The sequence below is a fragment of the Aulostomus chinensis genome, chromosome 7 (genome assembly GCF_037954235.1).
Source record: "Aulostomus chinensis isolate RoL2024-O1b breed Wild chromosome 7, RoL_Achi_v1.0, whole genome shotgun sequence".
NCBI lineage: Eukaryota > Metazoa > Chordata > Actinopteri > Syngnathiformes > Aulostomidae > Aulostomus > Aulostomus chinensis.
Genome location: NC_141326.1, coordinates 10,964,373 through 10,987,578, shown reverse-complemented (window position 1 = coordinate 10,987,578; position 23,206 = coordinate 10,964,373). Strand labels below are relative to the sequence as shown.

At 42.9% G+C, this 23,206-nt stretch overlaps 1 protein-coding gene across 1 annotated transcript in view; it reads left to right on the top strand.

Annotated features, from left to right (window-relative positions):
* The window catches only part of b4galnt4a (beta-1,4-N-acetyl-galactosaminyl transferase 4a), a 170,640-nt gene that overhangs the window by 41,548 nt on the left and 105,886 nt on the right, over positions 1-23,206 (top strand). The window contains exon 2 of the mRNA XM_086208374.1: positions 15,424-15,536. Coding sequence (XP_086064500.1) covers positions 15,424-15,536 — 113 coding nt within the window. The remainder of the gene's footprint in view (positions 1-15,423; positions 15,537-23,206) is intronic.

The following is a 23,206-nucleotide window of genomic DNA, read 5'->3' as shown; positions in this document are numbered from 1 at the left end:
TAATAATCGTCTTCATTCACGCTTTTCTCACCATCGTTCACCATCGCAGTAACATCTTGAAGGAATAATGATGAGCTCCATTTCGCCGAAAAAAATGAACGCGTGTGATTCACTGATTCCAACTGTGTGAAAAGAAGTGGCTGTAAAAGACGTCGCTTTTATTGCTTAGCAACCCTGTGATAGGACTTGTTTTACTGTCGTTAATTTGATCTGTTTGGTCCATTAACATCAGGAGAGTTGAGAAGAACTACGAGATTTAATCATTTTATCCTCTTTCAAGTTAAAAAAGTGATAACCGGGAGTTTGAAGGTTCGGCCGGAAGACGTCTCTACTGTGCACGCTCGGTTCTCTTGTGCAGCCCTCCAGCATAACGACCGGTGTTTCCTTGATACCCGGAAGCAGAACTTTATTTGGAGTCATTTATCACCAAGCAGCTTTCACAATAATGAATGAGTAGTTCTTCATACATCCATGAACTCAACCGGTTTGTGGTCATTTCAGTTTTCAGCCCTTCACCCAATTCAAACTTGTGTGAAGAGCATAGGCGCCAGTAGTAGGCTCCCTGGAGTCAACCATGTCAGCACTGATGGTTCGCTATGGTTCTTTTATCCAAAAATGCTTCAAAGCTATTTGTGTTGTTGACAGTTGTTATCTGTCTTTAAACTTTGCCTCACATGAGAAGCATACATCATTTCTTCTGTCTGCTGAGTATGTCTTTTGATATTGTTTCCTCTTTTTTGTTTCTTTTGTTTGGAGAAATGTGCCTCATTCTTGAACTTGCTGTTTCATTTCCAAACCATCATCAGAGGTGTCGATCAGTGGCTTGTGTTGTTGCTTCCTCGTGTGCGGCGTGACCAGCCTGGGCTGTTGCTGGGGGATAGGAAAAGGAACACCCATGAATAATTTAGACCGAGTAGGAATATGTAAACGGGTAAACAGACGCAAGAAACAAAATGCAAACAATTGCAGAAGCTTGCATGAATTAATAGCTACTAGGCCAAGTCCCGCATGCTGCTTATTGGAGCTCTCTGTCCTGTGTGACAGATTCAGGGTCAGCGGGCCGTGGGGATTTTCATAGAGAATAAGTGAAGGAACTGGTGAGTTACATTATAATTTCATGCTCTTGCTAAGGGTTTTTTTTGGGGGGGTGGGGTGGGATAATTCTGTTTACTTTGTTGAATAGTTACAGTTTTTTGCTCAAACTCCAGCAACAATATTGAATAAGCAGCGTATACCTCAAAAAGTCTGTAATTGTTAAGTACTGCTCTAATTGGACTGTTCATTAGAGAGATGCTGACGAGGCAGTTAGACGAGGCTGCTAGATTCTTGCCTAATGAGGTTTCTGTGCATTATTTGGTGTAGTTTAGCAGCCTGTGTTACGCTTCCGTTAGATGAATCCTTTAGTTTACTACAAGTGGTTTAAACTGAACTCACGGCGAGGTGACAGCGCAGAGATATTTCTCACTTTAGTTCACCTTTAACCAGAAAATGATGTGCTGAAGTGACTGTCAGATGTGAGGCTCGACAAAGGGGACAAGGGGGAGACTGGACATAACAGAGCGGCCCCATTTGAGGTTGTCCCTGGACACCAAGATGAATTGACGCTCAGTTGACTTTTCCAGAAGTCCTGCTCCTAAATAGCCAGGGCCGTAGTGCAGGCTGGGGGTGTTTTGTCATCAGGCCTGGCCCCAGTCGGGGTACCGGCTCCCTTCTGAGAAGGGAATTTATCACTGTAGAGTGATAAGACAAGGCTATTATGGTTTCGGCCCTCCTGCTCCTCACCCACCTCCTTCATCTCTTCCTTTTCTTCCCTTCTTTCCTTTGTCCTCCTTTCTTCCTCCTGCATCTTTTTGTCCTCATGTTGTAATCCCTCACTACCTTATGAATTCTCCCTTTGCAGTTTTTGGCTCCTGCTCTTTCCTTTGTGTTTGTCATCACGCTGCCCCACCCCTCCTTTTCCTCTTCTGTCTATATCTCTTCCTCTCCACACAGGTGATATGATCAGGAGGGTAATGACACAGGGGGATGATCATAATCAGATACTCAGGGGAGGTAATCACCACACTGGGCTGATACACAGAAACAATATTCAGATATTAATTCTGCTGCAGAGAGTGATTGAGAGCACAAGAATAGATGGGACAGGAAAGGGGGGGAGTGAAAGAGAGGAGGAGAGTTGAGAGATAAAAGGGAGGAAGAGAGACAGTTAGAGAGAAAAAAGAGACTACCTAAGTGCAGCAACCATCAGAACGAGAACCACGCTGTGTATTGCTCTCCATACAAAAAGAGAAAGGGGAGGTAAACAGAGAAAGGTTATTTGGGGGTCAGTCTTGTCTCTAGTGTTTTCAGGCTTCAGTAATATTATTTGTCTCCACCTAATAGTGGGGCATAAACTCTCAATTTTTTTCCTTTTCCATTTTCTGACACCTCCGGCTTTTTTGTTGCTCCCATAAGCGAAACTTCTTTTTCCCCCCTGTTTCACTTTCTCAAATTTCTTGGTGCCATGAGGCTTGAAGTTGGGCTTTGACACTCAAGTTGGTTTTGTTGGATGTAGGCCTGGAGCAGGGACTGGCGGCTCTGCTCCTATTGTCTCCCAGCGCAGCAGCTCAGCTGTCAGGAGCACAGAAGATGGATGAATTATCACAGAAAGGTCGCTGCGAGCTCTCACACCTCATTTAGATGCTTCCTTCAGCAGCCTGCCAGTGCAAAAAAGCAGTGCACGAAGGCCCTTGCCGCCTTTGTTTCTGTGTTTACAAATGTATGCTAATGAGCTAGGGGGCTCAGGAAGTAGGCAACCTCTGCGTGCTCACTTTAATTCTTCCCCAGTGACACATCAGCTGCAACAGTGGTGGTTCTGCTGCAGCTCAGAGTAGCCTTCTTATCTGCGCTACTGTGATTGGAGCAGCTGTCTCTGGGTGTCACTGGCAGCAGGGTTGCTTGGTGTGTGTGTGTGTGTGTGTGTGTGTGTGTGTGTGTGTGTGTGTGTGTGTGTGTGTGTGTGTGTTCACACAGCAAGTATGTTCACTCGTTCATTGAAGCACAATTAACAGCACATGGAGACTGAGAGCTCGATACTGTTTCAGCATTTACGTGAGAATATGCATGGATGCACATGTAATCCTACTGCAATAATTGGAGGGGGGTTTGTGTGTGTGTGTGTGTGTGTGTGTGTGTGTGTGTGTCTGTCTGTCTGTCTGTCTGTCCTTGTGTGTCCTGCCATCCTGCCTGACATAAAGCCCGATGGATGGAATTTTTGGCAATTGCTTTCTCATATCACCCTCTTTTCAAACATAAACATTGCAAAGTTGACTCTGATGTAATTTTTCAACTCACGTCTTTGCCACCAATGAATTTTGACTCCTTTATTTTGAAATCCAGGACTCCATATTGTTGAGTTGTGCAACACGACAAGATTAATACCACACAACTACAAAAATGTCCACAGATAGTAGGGTTAGTACTATCTTTAAGGTGGAACATATATTCTTGTATGTTTTGATCAAGGTCACATGACTCGGAGCGATGGGTAGAAAGAGTGTAAAATTGTAACTTGCTAGAAAAGTCTCTCTTGAACGTTGAGCAGCAATTATAGCCAAAGTAACGACATTCTGAAAAAATAGACAGTTACTGCTAATCCAGCTGCATATCATGATTAACCTTAACCTTGAAATCTCTGACAAATGAGGTGAGTAACGTTGATTATCCCCTCACAATGGCACCAATAAAGGGGAGGATGTATGGGGAATATTTGAGGCAGCAAGTGAATAGTCAATTCTTGAAGTTGGGACAAATTCTGACGGCAAGATGAGTGGCTCAGATCCAGAACAACAAGTCTTGTAGTTTCCTCCTGGTGTGCAGTGGTTACCAAGTGTAATCCAAGGCAGGACACCTGGTGAACCGGGACTTATCGACCAGCAAGTGCGAGGGAAGTATAGCTTGTGAAGCCTGGATCTGCTGAGAATTCAAGCCAGCTGTTTTGCTGGCACAAGGGAGACAGACACAATATTAGGTTGGTGGTTTGCATTTTTTCGCTGAGTGGTGGGTATTTAACCCTTCAACGTATGTCAGGAATCTTTTGTCTCAGTTATTATTAGTCTCATTTGCTCTTTGCACAAGATACTATGAACAGGTGGGTCCTACGGGTCCAGGGGGATCAGGTGAAGCTGGTTGGGAAAACGATATGTTTCGACCTGGCTCGGGGAGAGGAAAAAGGAAGCAACATAAACCAGTTGTAATCGGTATCAATAAAGCTATCTATTTTGAAAGTTTGAAAAAGAAAAGTGCAAAGGTACAAGCTGAGGCCATAACTAAGGAAAAGGGCTGGTAGGTGCTGCTCAAATCAAAGAAAGTAATAAACACAGAGAGAGCCCTCATAAGGAGAACTTACCACGACCGAACTATCTGAAGGTTGAACTAAAAAAGGAAACAAAATCCTCCCCAGCTGAAACACTGGTGGGAAAAAAGAACCACATCGGAGTCAACACCCCTCTGTCCTGGTGGGTCTGGACATAAACCACAACCCTAAGTGAAAATGTAGCGGTGGCCAGTTATTTATTTATTGTAAAGATGAGAGACATGAAGAACAGGAATCTGGGCCGGAATCGATCCCTGGTTCTCTGCGCTGCCTTGACCAATGTGGTGTGCACTTAACCAAGGTGCCAGTTATCGGTGGTCAGTTACTGAAGCTGTTCCGAGCCAGTTCTGCCCGGGCGTGCTGCACGTCAGCTGCCCCGTTGAATGGCTCCGCCAGGCTTTACAATAGTGGGTGAATGGTGACTGTTGGAGCTGGTCGATGCCAGCAGGAACCACACCTCAGGTACTGGGAACCACAAAGATTATTTGCATAACACACTAAAACACACGGGGGGCAGGCGCATACGCTGGCCGTAACACACTGCAACAGTGGCCAAAGTCTTTCAAAAGAGGTAGCAATGCCCAAAGGCACTTTGCTGTAGTGTTTGTAATTAAGTTGTGTGTGTGTGTGCGCGCGCGTGCGCATGGCTTCTTTCTCTCCTCTCGTCTTGACTCTCTAGCCACTTTCTGTCCCTCTTTTTTTTTTTAATATCTTTTGTCATTTTATGCTTCCATTTTTGCTTTCTTGTCTCCATGGCAACCCAATGTAGGGCCAAAACAAATCTCTTAGGCCACTAGACAGTTGGTGGATTTCAGGCCTTGAGCACTCAGCAACAGGAGAAGACAGGCGGAGGCACACAGCCATTTGTAGGGGTGGGGGGTGGGGGGGTCTGTTGGTCTGCAAACCAAGGGACCAGATTGTTTTGCTTCCGTAGCCTTTGGCAAGTAGGGAATAAAACTGACAGAAAAAACTAACAAACTAACACTTACACGACCAGCCCCTAAACAAAAGTGATCCTTGTCTTGAGAATGCATGAACACCGTAGAGTACACAGTATATTCTTTCACTGGTTCTTAACAAAGAATCTGTTGCTTACTGGACACAAATGTCGCTTTAAGCTAGCCATGTTTATCTGCTAATTGTCAGACTACAAACCTTAAGATCCGATATTGGATCATCGTCTGGATTTAAGTAGGGAGGCACGTGCTGGCTCTCTCATCCCTTTCCAATTGTGGATGTCAGCATGTGATTACCTAATTTCTCTATTTTTCTAAAGTCTTAAGGTTAGTACAAGATGTATTTATGTATGTACATAAAGTAGAAAGGCAAAGATTGACATGCACTGATAAACACAGTTGATAAACACAATTGATGTTATGAACGCGAGTGGATTATATTCTCGGCAGCACACTAATGACAGATGTTGCAGGTTGCTGAATATAACTCTGGAATACAAATGGTTTATTGATTCTATTTTTAAGTTTTGCCTCAAAACACCATGTGTGTAGCTGACAGTGCAGTAAGGTCATTCCATTTTCTTGCAGGCTTTCTATTAATCTTTGAGTGCACAGGGCCTTGGGTCTTTCATTTTATGTTTGTCTCCATCAGAGGCATTTTGTTTTATTTATTTATTTATTTTTTTGTTATTTGAATTTTCCTAAGTGGCAGCTTTAGTGAGCTATTAGCGGAGTGCAAAACATTACAGAGGAGCTTAGAGGAGAGTGGAGAGGAGAGAGAGAATGGGACCTCTTTGCCCCTGACCCATATTACAGCACATTAAGCATATCTGCAGTCATTCTCCCCTACACACCCACAGGCCTACAAACACACATAACATGTCCTCTCCCTCAAGTTCTCTCTATCACTTCTCTGTCACAGTCTTTTTGTCTCTATTCATCGCATCTCTAAGGCCTTGTTTTTCCTCTCTGTTAATGCACTCCCACTCGCCTCCAAAGGATGTGTTGTTGGACTAAAGGCCAGGAAGTGCAGCACTCAAAGGCAGGTTATTCATCAGTGTCACAGCAGCCCTCCGCTTGGCTTCATTACTGACTGGCTAATGGCACAGATCAGTGCAGTTTATTTGCTATAATTAGCTAACACCATTTGGCCAGCACAGCCCCAGTGAAGCTTACTACACTTACTGCCCCCTGCCATGCCACCCTGTGTGTGTGTGTATGTGTGTGTGTGCATGAATGCTTGGCGGGTGAGCCTAAAATAGTCATTAAAAAAACTATAGTGGCCCATCAGTTTGACACCCTCCATTGCCTTGTGTCAACCATGTCTCATAACGTCTCACCGGATTGCTGCGAAAGAAGCCATGAGCCTTGTAAAACTTTATAAGCTCTGTGCTTGTAAAAGTAGCTGAGTGTATTGTAAATGCATGGCAGAGACTATGGCTGACTGAGTAATGAGCGGGATATGTTGGCTCTCTCTATGTGGTTACCTGCTGTCTTTCTTACTCCCTTCAACACACTCTCATCCTTGCATCCCCCTCAAGTTTCTCATACAAGTCTCCAACAGTGTTCTAATCTCCCCCTTGACTTCCACTTTAATCTCCTCCTCTGTACCCTCTTGATTTCTCCACGCCTGCACTCTCACTTAATCTCCCTGTCTTTCTCCGGCTCTTGTGTCCTTAGATGCTGCAGCCTCTTCTTGCATCGTCCTATATGCAACTTTTATTGTGTGACACAATAGAGGGAAAGGAAGGAAGGCGTAGGGTGTATTCAGCGTTGCCCGCGATGGTGGTGTAAACTGGATGAGTGCTGCTTGCGTCACTGAGATGGAGTCCCAGTTTACTCACCCAATGGAGCCTCTCAATAATTGATTAAGAGTGTGCTGTGGATGAACTCCTGTAACTCTTGTGATGTACTCCTTCCAGTCTATACATCTGCTTAAAAAAGACAGACGAGGTCAAGAGGTTAATTTGTGCTTTGGACATATATTACAATGACAGGTATGATCCTTGCCTTGCTATAATAACATTTTAGTAACAGCTACCTTCCCGGGGTGTGAAAAAAGAATCGGAAAAAAAAGCAAAGTCAGCTGCAGTTAAGACAGCAAAACACCTTGGCAGCGAGGAAGGTCACGGGCCGGTGGCTTGTCTTTTATAAACTAACAGGAAGGCCATGGAAAAGGGAGGTGTTGTTCATCAAACCTTAAAGCAGCTGTGGGCCATGCTGACTCGTGCTTTGGCCAACAGAGACTTTAAATGTCAATGCAGAGCTTTCAGTAATCCTAGACATCGGTGGGACACCCTGACAGCAATATAAGAATTGCAAGTAAACGACATGACGCCACCTATTTGTCCTGTTTTGTCAGAGAAGCAGGCTTGTGGTGTTTCTGCTGCTGTGTGGGAGTATTTTTGTGCACAAATGAGACCCCATGATACCAGATACAGAGCTTCTTTTGAATGCCAGAGATGCTTCTGGACAATAATCGTTTTCACATGGCTACCTCCGGCAGGATAATGATACCATGAGCCTCTTCAGGATATTAAAAATATCGACACCATGGTATTGACACTGCCTCTGTCTTTCTTGTGTTCTATTTCTAGTCTTTTATGACTCATAGAGAAAGTGTTCTTGACTCTGCCATTTCAGAGGAGACCTTGGAGGAACCCCTTTTGAGAGAACTGGCAAATAAAATAATGCCCATATGCTCTGCTCTGAAGGGGCGGCATGGCTCGGGGGTAGGGTGGCCATCTACCAAGTGAAGTGTTGCTGGTTCGATTTTCACCTCCCCCCAGTGACTGAGTTGAGGTGTCCTTGAGCAAGATTTCGCACCCCTGATTGCTTGCATGGAAGCCTCTACCATCAGTTCAGTGTGTGGGTGTGAACAAGATGGTAGAGTGGTTGGGTGGTAGCGGCATATATAAATTCCCGCACCAGCAGACTCACAAACAGCTTGTTCCCCTGGGCCTTCAGGACTGCCAACACACACAAACACAGTTAAATGCACACACACAACTGTCTTGAACCCCCCCCCCCAACACACACACACACACACACACACACACACACACACACACACACACACACACACACACACACACACACACATCAACAACCATCAAACTACCTCATCCTGGACTGCACCTTAATTTGTTCTCTGCATTTTGTCATCTCCTTTTTGCACCTTCACTTTTTTTTATTTACATCTTGCACATTTCTATCGTTTCTATTTTTACTGTCACATTGTTTATTGTTATATATTGTATATTATCATTTTTCTGATTTCTTTGTGCGTACTTATCTCTGCAGCTAATCTGTTCCAGTTGGCTCAGTCTCAGGGTTACAACCCGCCATTTCAGCACAGACTCTCATTGGCAGTTATAGACTGTGGGCTACAACCAGAATATCCTGTTAAGGGTCCTTCATGGGGGGGCTATGCCAGCAGTGTAGCCAACACATAGAGACAGACAACCATTCACACTCACAGTCACACCTACGGTCAATTTAGAGTATCAATCAGCCTCGTCCCCTCTTGATGTCTTTGGACAGTGGGAGGAAGCTGGAGTACCAGAGAGAACCCCCACAGGAACAGGGAGAACATGCAGACTCCACTCAGAAAGATCCTGTGCTCAAGCCGGTGCTGGAACTCTGGACCTTCTTACTGTGAGGCGACAGCACTAACTACTGCATCACTGTGCCGCCCTTCAACCAGAATTCAATCCTTTGAATCCTCCTGTGTGCTCAAACTATAGTTTTCTGACATCAACACTTCAGTTTTCTTCAGTGACATTCAACATTACCCTCCGCTCTCTTCCAAATGCCCTTCCTTCCATGTTGTCTCTGTTGGTCCTGCTGCACTGGCTTCTTTGATTCTGTGATTAGCATTCTGCTGTCTCAACATTCTGTCCATCAGTTAACATACAGTGGAGCACCGCCTCACTCTATAACTGCTGGTGCTGTCAGTCGGGTCCCAAATGGAGAAAAACACACACACACACACACACATACACACACACACACACACACACACACACACACAGCATAGACATGTGCATGTTCTGGATAGAAACAGCATTTTAGATGTTGGGAAATAATTCAGAAAGGCAAGGTGAATTTATTCTACTACTCTGCTATATCTTAAACAAATCTAGATCACATCCACATACACCTCAGCAAGGGCTACGACTTTTTGTTTAGTAATATAGTCTGTCAATGATTTTTTTAATAGCTCCCCCACCACCCCATACTTTAAGCTCTCATTAATAATGTTTTTTTTTTTTTTACATCGTCCTGGTTTAATGAATGCAGGAACAAATAGCCAGCTATATAACTGGATCTTTGCCCATTCGCTAACCCTCCCATAAGCCTTTGCTGTTAGTACTGGGCTGTAGTTACAGTAAAGCTGGTATTGAGATGTGCTAGCCAAGCCAGCTCTGATAGCTAGCATTGTTGGATAAATTCTTTAGCTTTAGCTAATGTTAGCTAGCCAGTGGTTGAGGAATCAGTACACTGTCTGCAAATTTCTCTCTATAAAAATGTTGTTCCTCAACCTCAGATTTCATGTATTTGTTTCTTTCTTTTTTAAAACATTTTTGGCAAATGATGAGGCTTAAAATATCCTTCAGGCAGTCAGACTCAAAATTCAGCCATCAGTGTCAGTATATTGAGCATCAGAATCTGATGATGACTTTGAAATATGTTTGATTGTAGGACGGTCATCAAAGTAAACATTGCTTTTTGATGAATGCGTACATTTTAGCATTGTGAGAGTGTCTATCCATCCATCCATCCATTTACTCTACCTTTTATCCGTTAATGGTCGCGGGGGGCTGGAGCCTATCCCAGCTGACACTGGGCGAGAGGTGGGGTTCACCTGTCCATCGCAGGGCCGTCAGGAGCAATTAGGGGTTCAGTATCTTGCTCAAGGACACTTCGACATGGTCACAGGGGAAGTGAGGATCGAACCAGCGACCCTTTGGTTGCTAGACTGTCATGCTACCTCCAAGCCATGCTGCCCCCAATTTAAAGAACCTTCTTTCTTTATTCTGCTAAAAATATATAATCCTGTAAGTAATCTAGTGCCATAAAACACCTGATGGCTTCAACGTAATAGGTACTGCTACTTAACGATTGCTTATAATTTCTTTATTGTGTTAATATGGTAAAAATGGTAAATGGTTTATCATAGGGTTACCCAAGTTGAAAATGGTCTCCTATATACTCTGATACGAGAAAGCAGTTGCTCTCTTCCATCTTATCCATAAGGTAAATACTGCTGCTGTTTTAGGACCTCAAGACATTGATTTTGCCAAACATAAGCAAAAGCTGCCAAATGATTAGTATTCCGCTGTCCTTGTGCTGCTGGCAGAGCTTGTAGTCGATTGGCTTCCATTAACCTGCCAGTCAGCTCCTCATGACTTCATTAGAGCCAGCGTGAAGGCTTGAGGAAGTCCCGTCACAGTCCAGGAACTGGGACTGACTCCAAAATCCAGTGCAGCTCACCGCAGGGGTCAGACTTCCCTCTTGTCCCTGCTGCTCCCCACACCATCGTGGGCTACCTATGAGTCTAAACGACAGCCACACAACAATAAAGGTCATCCATCTATGATTGTGTACTGGAGTGGTCGCACTGATGCAGTACCTTGAAAAAATAGTGATAGTCAGTCGAATTTTGGATGTAACACTGGGGGCATACATTTTGTAGATTTTTTTTATTAAAAGATAAATATACAAAGAGCAGAATACACAGAATGTTTTTCTTTTCTTTGCTAGAAGTAAACAGCAAAATGAAAGTTCTAACCATGATTCAGAGAAATATCTCTCATTGGTCTGTCTCATCAGATCACATCCTTACAACAACTAAATCCTGTACTTCTTGAATCTTAAGGCCTGTCCCAATATGCACACAGCTTGTGTGTTCACGTGCTGTGTCACCCATATTTCACTGTCAGCATTCATATCTACGAAAGCATCGTGTTTTCTATGTTATAGATGTTTGAAATTTTAATTGATTTCAATAAACAGCCTAAATGGGACTCCGTTTTACTTCTTCACCAGCAGATACTCCCGACTGCAGTCGTGAAAGTTTGTATTACCCTCGTAATTGTTTGTGGATCCTACTAATCAGCCGCATAAAGAACAGAATCAGTAACAGACCTTCAATCTGTGTTGGGATGAAGAGTTATCACTCATGTCCCGATTGTTTTAAATATCCCTCACACTTGGCCACTTGCATGCTCGAACACTGTATGGAAATGTACGTCCCACATTCGCTATGTCACCAAGCGATGAGAGATGAGATGACCTTTTTGATATTAAGAAGCACCACAGCGTCGATGTTGCTACCGGCCACAGTCAAACGATGCTGAGATCACTCTAGTCTGAAGGCTCTGAGAGGGATTAGCTTTGAGAATTGTGAATGTCCACTGGTTCAACAACTTCCCATCAACAGTTTACTGGACCATCTTGTCGGAAGCTTCATCGATATTCAAAAGGGAGCTGTCGTCAACCAATTATTTTCAGATGTTGCCATCCTTCAGTTGCTTTGCTAAGTAGAACTTTTTGCCTGCATACAGGCTTATTTGTGTCCATCACAATTTTTCTAGGTATTTGCAAACAGCAACTCTTTGGTTTTCTTTGCCCACCAAAAACTGAACTCAGAACTCTGTATATGTATGTACGATATGTAGCTACATATCCAAATGTATATTTTGACAGTACTGATACACAATAAATATTATCCCTGTCTGTTCACAGATCCGGATTCTTCTTTACAGTGGGTTATTTCCAGCATAAAACTCAGTGTTGCTCCATTTTCTGTCCTTATTTTGTAGCTAAAAGGTGTCTCATAAGAGAACTGATAAGAGGTTTTTGTGTTCTGCATCCTCATTCATACTTAGATGGTCACTTATTGAAATGAGGAGAGGCAAAGGAAAATTGAGGAAAAGGGGAGACTCACCTCGCTCCCCGGTGCTTTGTCCCCTCATAATAGCCTTGGATAAACGCATGAAGGGGAAATGTGATTCCTCCAGTGTGCAATTTTCTGTTTGTCGAGAGAAAGAGCAACGTTAAACAGCAAAATCACACAAAGACAGTATTGCTTTGTTTTGCAGTGATTTGCATGTTGACATGTAGATTCAGCGCCAGGACTTCTCTGACACATGCACCTTACATAAGACACATGCGTCTCTACTAAAATCTACTTTCAGAACTTTCCATAGAAATGGTTTTAGTTTCTCAGAAAGATCAAAAGTGAGAAAGTTGGAAATGTCTTGCTATTTTCTGCGCAACAATGGTCTCCGAGAAGGCTTGAAGTGAGACGAGGTTCGGGAATGCTGCTCTTTGGTATTTGCTCTTTGATCCAGTGAAGCTTTGATAGATCCCTGAGGCTGTACTTAGCCTGTCGGTGTTGAGTCGCACTGCAGGCTGACAGCTCTCACAGCACGCTTCTTGTGGCTCAAGTGGCCACGTTTGACATGAAAATGGCAGTGGCTGAAAGCTTCCTCCACTTTTATTTTATGCGGTTGTTTCTTGTCTCTTTCCTGAGCTGATTTGGACTCACCTTTCTGGGCCTGTTTGTCCGGCACGGATGGAATTATTACACTTGTCAGGAATCAGTGAAATTGTCAAGGCAGTGGAAGGAGACGGGCGAGATGATACCCAGACAACAGAGGAAAACAAATCATCAACACAGATTATGTTTGCTTGAGACTTTCCTGAGATGCAGTTACACAAGAAACAAACAAAAAAACATGTATTTTTGATAGTTTTGTGATTCTGTTGTTTCTCTGGTGTCACTGTGTATGAATGAGTGAACATGCGCAAATAAATCTGTCTCTCCTCTCCGCCTTTACTGTATCAATCTGGAGACACACACACACACACACACACACACACACACACACACACACACAAACACCGTCTTACAGTCAGACATTCCTTTTGACTTGAACCTTTAAATAAAAATTATGTTGAATTTGGCATTTACAGTAAACTAACTGCTTCAGCATCAGCTTCATGGCGCACTGATGTGTCACTTATTGTACGCATTCCTCCACTGAGCTCTCAATGCTTGCTAATCTTACACACCAGTTAGTTCTGCAGAAACATCTGGGAAGTCCTCCAGAGGAACTGGAATAGGGCAGACACCTTCAAGAAATGCTCTGCAGACCGATTGGATGAACCATCTGTCTGTCTGATTGATTTGATTGGTTGAGGTGAACTTCAACCAATCAAATCAATAAACTCAGGATGAAGCTGAAGCCAGTTGGTAGAAGAGTTAAAACCAAAAACATTTTTCATGTAGAGAAAAGTGTACACTCGCATTGTTTGCTCTTCTTTTATGCAAATACTCTCCAATTTGGATGTAACTGATGCTATATTCATCTCTTCTGCAGCTGCTATTGTTGTTTTGAACCTGTAGTTATTTACCTAATGTGGCTTCTCAAAGGAAACAAATTAGCCAAACCAGTTTTGGTGAAGACTCAAGCATTTTACTTGAAGCTTGGCAAGAAGGATTCAAGTGTAATCTTGCAAATTCAGCTGCTTACTGGTTTCTAGTGCTGTTATTGAGTCCTGGAAGTTTGGTTGGAATTTTCAGCATAGAGTAGAACTGGAACAGACCCTTAGTGCCAGTGTTTCAGGCAGTTTAATGTTAGCTGTTAGTACAATACAACTGCTGTGGGTCCAGATTACATTGATATATCTTTTGTAGAGATTTCTGTGGCAAAACTACATGATGCTGCTTTAACGGCCACAACCAAAACCTTAATCTTTGCTGTAAGCCTAGAACTAAGTTTAACCCTCAACAATCCATAGTTTGTGAGATGCTGCAATGTATTCCATAGCCCACAAGTAAAGCAAAGCCCTACACACACACACACACGCACACACGCACGCACGCACGCACGCACGCACGCACGCAGGCACGCATACCATCCAATTCAGCCTACTCCGGCTCATTGTTAAGAGGACATATTGGAAAACCATTAACTCTCATTATGCTTTATAGCCACCCGTTCTCCCCACCCCGTCTTTTAATCACAATCCATTCCCCAGGTGTGTCCGTGTGTCCGTGCATGCATCCTTGTGCGTCTGGCTGTGCTCACGCTGCAGCCAGCCTGCTCAGCAGACAGTAATGAACCACTTTCAGTGAAATGCATCTGGGATACCTGAGTCCCCTCCTCCTGCTTTTTATAGTGGAGTCAATGGCATAGGCGCCACCTTTTATGGCAGCCCATTGGAGCAGCAGCAGTGTTGTCAGCCAAATGAGATCAAATGCAGTGAAATCCAAATAAAATGAGATTGGAGGGAATAGAGTATGGATTCTCTTTTTATATGAACTCCTTGAAGAGGTAAAAACCCATATAGGAAACCCTCTGAGTATCCATTTGGTCCTTGTAACTCCAAATAAGCAGGCCCTCGTAAAGAGACGAATATCCTGTTACTGCTCTGTATTGAATTGTACTCGGGTTTGATCATGCATGACAGTGTGTCTATGTATGTGTGTGAGTTTTTCTGGCAGCACTGAGGGGCAATTTTGACCATATGCTCTGTGACGGACACACACAAAAACCCACACTTGCATGTGCACACTCTTGTAATGAGTGTATTTAAGGTCCAATTGTTCTCTCGTGGCCAAAACAACTGTCATCATTGCGCAGCAAGACTCCCATAATCCATCTGTGGCAAGTCAGCATGTCAGCATCCTAACAGCTCCACATCATGGGAAGAAAAGCTAGTCTTGATGTCTCTCTGTCCCCCCCACCCCCCCACCCCACCCCTTTTCATTTCCCTTCTGGACCGTTCTTACTCTTCTCTCTTTTCTCTTTTGCTTTTCCAATTACAATCTTTTCCACTTAATCTCATTTTTTCTGGAAACTTTTATCTTGTTTTGATTACACTCAGCTCAGCATTGAGTGATAGCTGAAAATGATTGTTGACCATAATGATGATGTTAATGAAGATATTATAATTACAATTATGCTATCGATGATGATGATAATGATGATAGAGATCTCGGTGACAATGATACGATTAATGAGGATGGCGACAGTGGCAGCAGCGATGATAACAGTGCCTGGCTTTCTGAACAGTGTCAGTGTTTTCTCCTTGGCCCAGATGGAGAGAGGCAGACGGAAGGGACAGACGCCAGCCGCAAGAGAGACACTCGCTCCTCCGCTGGTCACCACAAGAGTGAGGACACCAGCGACAGCCGGGAGGACGAGGCTGCAGTGAGTCTTTTTCTTGCACATTCACGGGTTGTCTTTCATCATTAGTGTCTCACCGCTCTGGATGGAATATTAATGCGATATCACTACCTAGACACACACACCTGCTGCCCCCACATGTCTCTGACCAAGCAGTAATGATGTTTACTGCTCCCGTGTGTGTGTGTGTGTGTGTGTGTGTGTGTGTGTGTGTGTGTGTGTGTGTGTGTGTGTGTGTGTGTGTGTGTGTGTGTGTGTGTGTGTGTGTTCATCAGGGATTCAACTATCACAGTACTGAATTATCTAAAACCTTGATTTAGGGATGAGAATCATGAATTATTAGATGACACATTGCCATTCTGGATTGAATAATTAATCCATCAATGCTGAAACTATAATTATGTGAATTTAAATAGACAAGAGGAATTACGTTTTATTATTTTTATTGTTTATTCAGATAAAACAGGAAAAAAATGCAACAATCACACATCATAAAATGCGTCACAGAAACGTTATTTTAAGTTTGTCCTTAATGATAGAAGTAATGGCATTAATGTAATGTTACATTTGGTAGGCTAAAACGTGTTCATGCAACTTGTGTCAAAAATAGACGAGGAAACAGGTAAAGAGTCAGTAGTGAACTCAAACATCATCAAAGATCGGGGTTTTAATCCAGTGTGGTGGTGCCAGATTATTATGATTGTGTTCCAAATGTCAACGTGTGCACCGCACAATCCGTGTGTAGCAACGGTCAATATTGTTGACTTGTATTTATTGTGGCCAGCCATAGTAACCTCCGATTTAGAGAAATGCCACACAAAACTGAGCAGGTCAATAATGGAGAAGATATTAAAGATACAGAACTGAATGCGAAAGCAATGAAACTTAATAGCCTATCAAATTTTATTTAATGGAAGATTTTCTGGTCACTTCATCTGTAGTTCAGCCTGGAGACCCCATCCCACCCACTACTGTGTATTTTAATCCTCCAGGTCTGCGGGGCCACAGAAAGCACTGGTCTAACCTCCTCCCACAACATCAGTTCGTGTTTGGGCCACCACCACCAAAGGTCATTAGTGTTACACACATAAGTAAAACCGCAGAGACAATTGAACACTTCCGCTCTTGTTCTCTTTATCAGTGGCTGGATTTTAGGTTTAAATCTAATTTTGGATAGATACTTATTGTCCAAAACATTGGAGCCCGCTTCAATCGAAAGGACAAACTCCTGTTAACTTCCTGCATGGAGTTCAGATGAGGATGATCAGCAACGCACAGCATATCCACAAAACCAAAATTAAAGATGTGGACAAAGATTTGTCTTGGTTGTTTCATCCAACCAACCAACAACCAAGAAAACTCTTTGGTGACTTGAAGTCTAAATCTGTCCCAGGCCGGCTGAGCAAATATTTACAACTGATCTGATTTTCCGCGAAGATTGAGTGTGAGAAATGTCCTCCTGATGGATCCTTTGTGAAGTGATGAGGATAATATTAACTTGACGTGGTCAGTCAGTCAGATAGCAACAAACTCATTTAGAGGAAAATAATTTCTGATGTTTTGACCAGGGCTCAGCCACCATAGTCTTAAAAAATAACAAAAAACAAACCAAAAGAACATAAATACTTACCTTTTTTTATCAATTATAAAATTAACTGAGCAGCACGGTGGTGCAGTGGTCAGCACTGTCGCCTCACAGCAAGAAGGTTCCAGGTTCGAGTCCCAGCTCAGGCACAGGATCTTTCCGTGTGGAGTCTCCATGTTCTCCCTGTTCCTGTGTGGGTTCTCAATCAGCCTCGTCCCCTCTTGATGTCTTTGGACTGTGGGAGGAAGCTGGAGTATCAGAGAGAACCCACACAGGAACAGGGAGAACAAGCAGACTCCACACAGAAAGATCCCATGCTTGACATCCCACTTGTTTTAGTCAAAAATGTGGAAAATGTTTTTTTTTTTTTTTTAAATTTGACTAAAAACAGACTGAATAAGTTACATACAGCAGAAAAAAACTCAAATAACTACAAAGCAGAGTTATAAGTAAGTTCTAGGGGTAAAACAAGAGATAAAAACAAAAACCTTTTTCTTCTGATTTAAGTTTCAGTTCTGCGGGAGAAAAGAAACTGCTAAAGTTGCTTCTTCTTTTTTCTCTTTTGTTAAACTGGATTGCTGGACAAACCACAACTCTGTCTCTGTCTTTTTCTTCAAAAGTCTGTCAATGATGAACAGTAATTGAAGAGCTGCATCCATTAAAGTATGGAATTTAGTGAATAACTGTTCTAGAACTGTATTTGTTTGGGGTCGAGAAGAGGGACCTTTGTTAATTCATCGTTGCTAACTTCCATTTATTACTGCTTTGGCCTGGTGCAAATTATCAGGGAGAGGCTGCTTAAATCCCAGGCTCCAACTTTAACACACATTGAGGTCACGCTGGTTCAAATGATGTTGTGATGCCTTCTGAATCCCCCTGTACAACCTGAAGTCATAATTTTCTCAGATTCATAACCTGCACCTGCACTTCCACCTCTGAATTTCCATTATCTTTACATTATGCAGAGCAGCAGATGAGAGTCTAGTCAGCGTGAGGTATGTGTGCTTCTGTGGAGACACTGAAAACCATCTGCGCTTCAAGAACATCTTACGTTTTAAGAACATCAGGTGAAGGGCAGGAATGTCCCACTGCTCTCTCACTCTGATGATGAAATTAAGAGAAACATGTAATGGCCATTATCAAAGGAAAATCAATGTCGAAAGAAAGAGCTGGAAGTTGCAAAGCTGTAGGCAGCTCAGCCAGGTAGACATCACACACGCACGCACGCACACACACACACACACACACACACACACACACACACACAAAAACACACACACACACACACACACATCTCTGGTAGGCATTGTGAACCAGGCCAATAAATGAAGACATCAGCTCAGCTCGGGCCTGCTTGCCATTAGTAAAGTTTTATTTAAGCAGCAGATACCTGTCTGCTATTAATCAGACATTTTAATGACCCTCCAACACGCCGTGACTACCGGGCCAAACTGACATACAGCCAGCTACATACGAAACCAAGCATCTAACCAGAACATCTGACTCACCCGGCTTTGCCTGAGCTCATTTAAAGTGAAGAGAGAACCTGCATGCTCCCCCTTGGAAGACTTGAATGATACAAGAGGACCAGTATTCTCTGGGTAATCTCTGTTTGCAAGTGCTCAGTGGCTCAGCAAACATCTGCCGCTCTCCAAAAGTTGTGAGAGATTTAAACAATGCTGCATTCATTTCCAAACTCCCTTGTAATCATCATTATGTCTTTCTTTTCTTATACGAATGGTGTTCGTTTACTTCAGTAACATAAAAACTCTCTTCAAAACTCTCAAGATTCACCAGTCCACCTTGACATGGTCATGCAGGTATCCTGGCTGCACATGTTGAAAGACTGTCTGGTATCTATAAAAATGATGAGGCGCTCTATAATCATGTTCTAGACGCAGACTGTGCTGTAATTAAATGTTCTCTGTATGTTGAGTTGTGTCAAGAAGACAAAGATGCAAATGAATTAGAGCTCCAGTATCAGATTTTAGTAATTGCGTTTTTGATACTTAAAAGCTTTTACTTCTTTGGCTGGTCGTGAGACTAATTATAGTGTCCCAGTGAGCTTTAAAGGAAGTCCCTGAGAAGTGGCTTCGTGAACTGAATTAAGATGACCGTAGAAAGTCACAAACCGCCAACAGTACACATTGTCTCACATCATCTGTGGAATTTTATTTGGTTGCTTTTAGCCAAAACATCAGAAAAAAGGCAGATAATGAGGTTATTAAATTCTTTTCACGCTCCCACACCAGTGAAAGTTTTAGGTTTTTGAGTTGTTCATTCGTCCGCACGTCTCATTTTTCATTACTGTGTATCTCACCTGAGGGAATTTCCTCAAATTTAGCATAAATATCCAATAGGACTAAAGGATGATTGAAGAGTTTATGGTGATCCAAGGTCTCCATCACCTCACATGATCCTATCAACTCATTGAAGAGAATTCTTCAAATATGCACAAATATCCTCCGGGACAGAAGGATGACCTTAAGAAAATGTGGTGTTGAAAGGTCAGAGGTCAAGCTCACTGTGACGGACGCGCATTGTGGAGGCATACAACTGATTTCTGACCTGCGTCTTTATTCCTGGCAGATCCTGCTATGTCTGTGCAGCGCAACATTATTCTAACACACCATACAAACACACACACACACACACACACACACACACACACACACACACACACACACAAAAGTAGCAACTACAGGAGTTTTAAGACCCAGTTAAACTTGAAGCTCAAATGGTTACAATATTAGTGTGCGGCTGTCGAGCAGCCGAGGGGAGCAGCTGAGAGAAGTAGACGATATATCTTATTTCATAAAATGCAGTCGTCTTCAAAATCGATTTAAGTGAAGGCTTAAGGAAATGTGCTGGGAGAGATAAGAGTCATGAAGGAAAGCCGACAGGGGCTCTTCTGAATGGCCCTCCTCTCAACTCTAAACCTGATGATAGCGCTCAGGCTGCTGCTCTTCTGTACCAGTCAAATGAAAAGCGGCAGCGAGGATGAGTCAGTCAGTCTGCGGCTGCACTGAAAGCGTTCTGCTGAAGTCACTGAAATATGTCTGGAAGTTTAAAGCCTGCTCGTTATGTATTTTAATAGTATCGCTTTGTCATTTGTTCCCTAAATGATGGGTGATAGATTTGGTTTGCTTCGAAAGCTGATCCCTTCGATGAGCTGTGTTCATGGATGCTAAACACGCTCTGAATCATAACAATTACAATGAACCAGAGAAGATGCACCCGCTGCAGGAAGTGCTTATTTGGATTTATGATCTAAAGAATACATTTAGGGCTTTCTCCAACACTGCTTTATGTGTAATAAGCACTCTGATTCAAATGTGCCCACATTTGCATGTCAGCTCGATTCATCCTGAAGACATTCATCTTTATAACCTCTTTATTTTCATGTGTAATTTATGCTCATTCACCAGCTCTTAGTCCCAGTGACGCTTGCCCTCTGAATGTGTGTGCGTGTGTGTGGTTGTGTGCGCGCACGAGCGTGTGTGTGTGTGGTTGTGTGTGTGCGCATGTGTATGTATGTAAAATATACTATGTTTTTAGTTATCTGGTCACTCAACATCCACATGTAATCCAAAGATAATTGATACTCCATCAATAAGAGGCTGCTCAGGCAAGAGAATGCCAGTGTGAAAGGTCAAAGCTGTGGTCTGTATTTTCTGAGATAAGCTCAACACCAGGCATGTGTGTATATGCGTGTGTGTGTGTGTGTGTGTGTGTGTGTGTAATAGAAAGCAAAAGGGTTAGAGATGATTCAATGTGTTTAATGTGCTGTAATATGGGTCAGGGGGACAGAGGCCCTTCTCCCTTGTTTGCTTCCTCTGTTAAGCTCCTCTAGTGTTTTGTGCCGCACTAATAGCTCACTAAAGCTGCCATGTTTGAAAATTTCAGACAATGAAACCAAAATGGCACGGATAAAAACAAGCATTGAGGCCCTGGAGGATGCGTACACTCAGGATTAATAGTTAGCCTAAAAGAAAATGGAACTGAAACTTGGCAGTATTTAGTGCTAATACTCAATCAGGGGCCACACAGTAGGGCCATACAAGGGCTGTCACAACACACACACACACACACACACACACACACACACACACACACACACACACACACACACACACACACACACACACAGACTGAGGTATCGTCCATCACCTGCTATAACTTTTTATTTGCTCCCTCATGTTTCTGTCACTTTGTGCCTCCTAGTTTCTCTGTAAAACACTGACTACAAGTGATAGAGGGAGCCGGGGTGAAGAAAGGATGCCCGCTTCTGAAATTTCTTTTGTTTATTGGGAGATGTATGGAGGAAACAGAGTGGTACTCTCTCCCACTTTTGCCTAGAAGAAGGTGGGAGAGCTCCAAGGACATAATGAAAGGAAACAGTGAAATAGAGTTGAGAAGATGAGGAGCAGGATCTTATGCAAAGGATGTAATTACATTCCTCTTTGCCTGTGAAAGACTGGGACTGAGAAGCAAATGTTTGCCTCTGCATCTTTCTTTGTTTGCCCGCAAATAACTAAAATTGCAGATTAAATGAGTGCAGTGCCCATTCAGAGAGCGCTGATTGCTGCATGAGGCTGAGGCTCAGCCAGCCTCTGCAAAACAATAAAAGGGAAACTCGACTTTTATTTGTTGCTTTCTCTGTCTTTCCACCGTGGTGCTAAAATAGTGGGGGAGTGAAGTAGTTAGTAAAAATAGCATGAAGAACAAGTTCACGTTGGGGCAATTCTGCCGGTGATAACTTGCGTCAAAGTTGTTATATGTGGGGCTTCAATTTGAGCTTCGTGTTACATGCATTTTAATGTCAGGTACACTTATTGGTACAGATAGTGAAGTAGGGAGTACACTTATTGGTACAGATAGTTAACATGCCACAGAAACAAACGTTCACATGGCAATTGTTTGGATATCCACAGGCCCTTGTATTTGGCATGCACAAATATGCTGGGCTTTACGGTAAAACTGACGCGATAAAAGCATAACAGAAAAAAACCTTTTCCAAAAAAAGACGATTGTGTTTTCTATCTATAGGTCACTTTATTTTCCAGCAAATGTACCTCATTAATAAACATGAACACACACACACACACACACACACACACACACACACACACACACACACACACTTACTTTCACCATTTGCATGAATGCAAGGATTCACACAATATGAGTTTCAACATCAAATCCTTTATGTTTGTGTCCCTGATGTGGATGAGATTTGTTTTTTTTTTATTCTGTTGCCGGCTTTTACGAAAGAGTGGCGCCTTGGTTCCATCCCTGTTGAGAAGGAAGAGCACTGAAGGCTAAAGATGAGGGTTGGTGTTTCACAGACGACAAGAAGGCTGAAGGGCAATAAACTACACAGGAGGGAAGCAGATTAGATGACGCTGGGGATTATTAACATTGATTTAATGTTGAGTGAGGGGGTAAATGTGTTGCCAGGCTTTCTGCTTGTCATATCAGAGTCTTAATAATATCATAAAGTGAAGTGTTGGTGTGTTTATGTCATGACTACTCACAGCAGCCGCAGAAATGGCTGCGAGGGAACGTAATGTTGCTTTTGGCATCAGAGTGGAGTGTGGTTTAAAATAGGCAGCGGCTTATGTCATGACACCATGTAGTACCAAGGTAGCCTCTTCAATATGGTGTTTTTCTGATATCAGAGGAAATATAATGAGAGAAGGAAGCAGATTCAGACAGCATCACATGAAGTTTCAAACGTATCCTGAACTTTCTGGTTGACAAAGTAAATTTACGGCAGTGACGCTCGATTATGGCAAAAATTGTTATCAGGATTATTGCTACTGATATTGAAGTAACGATTATCAAACACGTTTCTTTTTTCTTATTTAGATCACCATATGCTTTTGAGCTTCTCTTTCTTTCATTAAAAGTCAATCTAGCTCGGCTATCAACAATCTCACTCCCTCCGCATTTAGAATGCAACCAGACAGCTTGTTCAAAACAAGACAGTAGCTGCTTCACTAGTTTAAAGGGTTGTACATTTATGGTTGTGCTGGTTGACACAATTAACAGCAGGAAATTAAAAATGACATCGATCTGCTATGTTTAATCTCTGCTTGATTTGAGC